This window comes from Sphaeroforma arctica, assembly GCF_001186125.1.
Source record: "Sphaeroforma arctica JP610 unplaced genomic scaffold supercont1.319, whole genome shotgun sequence".
Taxonomy (NCBI): domain Eukaryota; class Ichthyosporea; order Ichthyophonida; genus Sphaeroforma; species Sphaeroforma arctica.
The window spans coordinates 17,266-23,006 of record NW_014040239.1 but is presented as its reverse complement, the minus strand read 5'-3'; the positions used below and the strand labels follow the sequence as shown (position 1 = coordinate 23,006).

The 5,741-nt window shown below is 40.4% G+C and overlaps 1 protein-coding gene across 1 annotated transcript in view; it reads right to left on the bottom strand.

Annotated features, from left to right (window-relative positions):
- SARC_05155 (ATPase) overlaps window positions 1-5,741 on the bottom strand; it is a gene marked incomplete at both ends in the record, with an annotated part of 8,168 nt that overhangs the window by 751 nt on the left and 1,676 nt on the right. Inside the window, 7 exons of the mRNA XM_014300986.1 lie at window positions 111-241; window positions 1,063-1,191; window positions 1,639-1,745; window positions 2,355-2,461; window positions 3,151-3,241; window positions 4,039-4,213; window positions 5,387-5,555. Coding sequence (XP_014156461.1) covers window positions 111-241; window positions 1,063-1,191; window positions 1,639-1,745; window positions 2,355-2,461; window positions 3,151-3,241; window positions 4,039-4,213; window positions 5,387-5,555 — 909 coding nt within the window. The remainder of the gene's footprint in view (window positions 1-110; window positions 242-1,062; window positions 1,192-1,638; window positions 1,746-2,354; window positions 2,462-3,150; window positions 3,242-4,038; window positions 4,214-5,386; window positions 5,556-5,741) is intronic.

Below are 5,741 nucleotides of genomic sequence, written 5' to 3'. Positions count from 1 at the left end.
AGAGAGAGAGAGAGAGAGAGAATATATATATATATATATATATATATATATATATATATATATATATATATATATATATAAAATTCAATTAATAGCGGTTATGCACATACCAAGAGCTCGTCAGGGAGATATGTCTGGCCAGCACATTCCTCTTCTGTGTGATCTGGGTTGTACAAGTACCCTTTCTTGTATCCTATGTCCTTCATTAGCTTCGTGGGCGCGTTTCGGAGGTGAAAAGGTACTGCAAGTGCCGTGTAAAAATAGAAAGATGTATGTGATGAGGAGATATGAATGTGAATAAAAACTCCATCCTTGATGAAACGAGAGAACTCTGTAAGCAAGTTTGGCTGGTTATAGTACTAAACATCCTGACAGGTGATGAGCAGATAAAAGTATCATGGAAAACTACATCCTTGATGGGACGATAGAGCTCTACAACCAAGCGTATCTGGTTATAGTATTCCTGCGATGATATGACGGGTGTGATACGAAAATAGGTATGTGATGAGAACAACATGTGTGACGAAGTGGCAAAGCACAATAAGTAAGTGTAGTACATCGAGAACGTGCATTCGGCTGTGCGGTATAGGATGTGTAAAAACATTCCTATACTCTTTTCAAAAAGTACGCGGCGAGTGTAACATGACAAACTGATTCGCGCCTTATGAATAGAACGCACATTAAGAACTAAGAGACGACTTTGGACTTCCAAAAACGGAGCCAGCCATGCAGAAAGTCCACACGCTCGGCTCTACCTGAAATTGAACAAAAACAGTACCTGTATACCAAACAATTTGATGTTGTTGTGGAATATTGTAGACTACACACGGGAGTAGGAGGGGAGCAAGCGTTCAGTACAGCTGTGTGGCGGTACTTCCGACAGTCTTTATCGATTTCGATTTTAAACAAGATGCACAAAGAGGCGGCAGATACAATATTTTCACGCACATACCAAGCACTCTGACAAGAGACACCGATACATATTATCGTGGCGATCCCATATCAAACAGAAACACAGCATAGAAATGAATGTACATGTTAAAATTATACCTACATACGTACCTGGGTACGCAGGCGCTGTTTTGTTGAGTTGCAGTGCCATGCTGTATGCTCTGTACACACTGACCGACTTTGGAGCGGCCGCTAAATACACCACACACTGTGCCAAACACACTCCACACTCAGGCATCCCTGTAAGATCGATCGATGATCGGTACCCAGAGGCAAAGACACGGATAATTGAGTGATGATAGCGAGTATGCCGATATATGGATGAGAATGCACTCTTTTTATTATAACAATAGCTTTATTTAGCAGCTGTCGTATTAGGAGCACCAGCTGAGAATGGTGATAATGTCAAAGAATATCATACTTGTAGGTATGAGTATGTATTTAAGCGATGGCAGTTATTTGTCTGTGTCCATTTGAATGAAAGTCATACCAGTATACCTGCACAAACGTACACAGACATATACATACAAGATATAGACAGGCAGACAGACACACACACACACACACACACAGAGACACACATAGACTCACAGATATATATATATATATATATATATACACACACACACACACACACACATATATATATATATATATAGAATTATAGACAAAATTTGTATGATATACCTATCTTAGCGGAGGCATCATAAGCGGCTATAGCCTGGGGCAAGGCCTGCGGATCGGCAATCCCTACATCTTCCGATGCGAATTTGATTAGTCGCCTTGCCACATACCTACAATTGGATGGGTCAGGTTAGACACTAGTCTAGGGTGTGCAGTTCATTTCATTCAATGACATAGAGCAACGTGTATGCGTGCCCTTGCAATAGCCTTTAGGAATCAATCATATCGTGCACATACACAGGGAGTGCCCATACGAATGTATGCGAAATGCACTTACGCTCTAGAGCACAATTTCTTTTTCAGATCAATATGGATATGCATGTATTATATGTACATTCTAGTGCGTGTTTACGACGTCGTACAGCGTGTTTGTTAATCCTAACGTGCGTCTTTATCGCACAGATATGTATATGTATGTTGCGTATATACATTCTAGTGCGTAGTTACAGATCTTAGTGTCTGAAACTACCACTCGTGCCGATAACATACCAAGATTCCCTACACACCTCCGCTATTGACACACACGTTGGCGTGATTAGACCTTGTCTCGAGTATGTCATTGTGCGTTTGCAGATTTGCTAGCCTATCGATCTATCCTCGCTTGTGCGCTTCATACTTCCAGTTTGTGCGTGTGTACACACTCACTCATATATACTCAGTTATACTTGCCGGTTGTGATTTGTGTGTGTACAACCACTCGCGCATGCTAGCGTACTTACAAGGGGTCCTCACCAGCCGCCAGCATTCTCGTGAGCCAGTATATTCCTGCATTGGCATCGCTGCCTCTCAAAGACTTGTGTAGCGCAGAGATGGTGTTATAGTGACCCTGTGCCGATAAGTGAGATACAAATGAGTAACCTAATGGCAATTATATGCAAGTGCAAAATAATGCTAGAACAGGTGCCCGTACAAGTGCATGAACGTATATATGCATATATATTAGAATACGTATATTTATATAGATATATATATCTATATATATAACATACATACATACATATATATATATATACATACATATATATATATATATATATATATACTATATATATATAGTATGCTAAATATAAATACTATACGTTTACTATATAATATATATATATATATACATATATATATATATAATATACATATATATATACATATATATATATATACATATACATATATATAGATATATATTTATATATATTGCAGTTCTGGCCTTGTGTCGAACAAGTATTGGGCTGTTCGTGATTGTGTGCTTAGTGACGGACACATGTATGTACTGTTAGAACAGATATTCGGTCGGGAGTATGTGCATATGATATCATTATTAGCTGTGCCGGAGTGTGGTTACACGTGTATGTGTGCGTTGTTTGCGCAATGATGTACATTCTTATGCGTCAACATGTGTAGTCAAGTCCCTATTCCTTACTCAACATTCGAAACACAAGACCCGCATGAAATAGAAAACACACAACTTGAAAACATTTCATAACATTAACCTTTCACAGAGAACGTTAAAGCACACACCTCTCCTGCGCGGTCGTACAGAAAGTGCGTCTTCTGGATTGCGGCTTGTACTGTTTCCACCGTAATTCTCGCTTGCTTGGTTTTTGTGACACTATTGGTACGTATGTATATGACATCAGAAAATAAATGTTACTCCCGCTTTGTCGGATACTGCGACACTATCTGTATGTATGTATAGGGCAAATGAGAATAACCGCTGTTCTCACTTGCTTGGTTACTACGATACCTTGTGTACGTGTGTATACGACAAGCGAGAAGAACCGTGGTCTTCGCTGGCTTGATTACTGCGACACTATCTGTATATATTCATAGGGAAAAAGGTGGTATAAACACTTCCGCATCCGTCATTGTGGCATTGGCATTGGTGCGAGCACTCTTGCGGCAGTGTTTGTACGTGTGTATGAGTGGATAGGGAAAAGATTGGACTCTAATTCAAGTTTCGTCACATTCAAATAAGCTTTCAGCTCTGCTTTTAACAAGAAGATTCTAGCTCGTGCTGCACAGAGCAGTCTCAACCTGTTCACCATGTAGACCAATTAACCAATACTACACTTCAAATGAGGAAAGGGAGAGGATCATATCGAATATATTTACTTCACAATGTAACAATTCCAATGAACAGAGGGCGCTGAACATATCGACCCTCACTCAACTAAGCCGTGGTGGTATATGAATACAATCCACACTTACCCTTCCAATTGTACAGGGGCCATGTAGACCAGCTAACCAATACTACACTTCAAATGAGGAAAGGGAGATGATCGTATCGAATACATTTACTTCACAATGTGACAATTCCAATGAATAGAAGGCGCTGAACATATCGATGAACATATCGACCCTCACTCAACTAAGCCCTGGTGGTATATGAATACAATCCACACTTACCCTTCCAATTGCACAGGGGTATCCGTGGCATCCTCCTTGCGCACAGATTGTGACGTCAAGCTCACCTCCAGCATGTTGAGACCGTTACGAGCATCACCATCGGCGATGTTTGCGATGTATGTGAGAGCATCGATTTCTTGTTGCAATGTGTCGGCTGCAGTGGTTGTGCTATCATCTGCCGAGGTACAAATAAGTGCATATGAGACGTATAGATAAAAACCACTTAAGTATAAAGTACACAGCAAATATCGGATATAGGTGTAGACAAGCCATAATATCAGCTTGAGAACATGTATAGAGCTTGCGGTTTCTGTAAGAGCGCAAGTTTCTTGTTTTATGGTCTATGCTGTGTTGATTGGGTTGTCATCGGCAGTGGTATATATACTTACATACTAGAATTATAGCTTAAGAAACTCTGAGTGCACACCACAGTACCAGTACTATAAAGCGATATACAACACATCAGAGACTAAACATACACAGTTTGCGATGTATATGAGAGGTGAGAGCGCAATTTTCTTGTTGCAAGATGTCTGCTGTTATGGTTGGGTTTTCCTGTGCAGTGGTATGAATAGAGGCACGCAAGCTCTTCTGGTGAGTACCTATCAAATGTGTACTACTGCCGATGACTAATAACTGCTGATGATGGCAGTCACTGAAAAGACTCTGCGGTCCGTGGATTCGAACTGGTTCCTACCGATAAGATGCCTAGACTAAGACACAATTAGACACGGCATAAAAGTGTGCCCGAATTACCTTGAAAGTACATGTTGTAGATGCCAAATTCTGGTAAAATAAAACCGATATTATGCATTCCTCCTATTTGACATCACACTGAAATTCAGGACAACCCGCTTTGTTCTAGATTATAGCATGACCTAGTCATACCCGCTGACGAATCAAACAGGCGACAAACGCAATACAAGTATCAATACGAGCCGTGTAATCAGTAAAATGGTTCTACAGTCACAACGCGCAATACACACACGTGCGAGAATAAAGCTGAGAATAAACCTGGGTTTATCGCTGGATACCGGACCATGAACGCTGTTGACTACCAACCACAAGCCAATTCTCCGGTCGCGCGAGTGTGGCCTTGACCTTATTTGACTAACATAAACTACACTGTATGAGTCAGGTGGAGATATGTCTGTACGTACTACCGACACCTTCTGAGAGTAAATACATGTGTATGTACGAATATGCAATCGCAAACACGCGTAAAGTGGCAGATGTCTGCAACAGCCTCCGACAGTGTAGCAGACGTTTCAGCTTATCATTTGCGATATAGCCGGAGTTCTTTGTCCTTTAAGACAATTTTTTCGTTTGAAATAGTATTCCAACATACTCTCAACTTTAGGATTGGCGGTGTCCAAGGCGCGGTTGAGTATGGTCAGTAGTTCATCTTGTGTTAACTGCTCAAAGGTCACTACACGACACCGACTGAGCAACGCTGCGTTGCAACTAAATGACGGGTTCTCCGTAGTGGCGCCTATAAGCGTTATGAGACCTCTTTCCTGAGTGTTGCAAAAACAAAAAAAAATAATATCTTCTCTCTCCAGATGCTGGATGTTCGATATTATTCTTAATCCATCAAGGCATGCATACATATATGAATAACTATATTTATAGATATACGCGCACATGTACTATATATATATATTTATATATGTATAGATATACATGCCTATATATTTTCATAT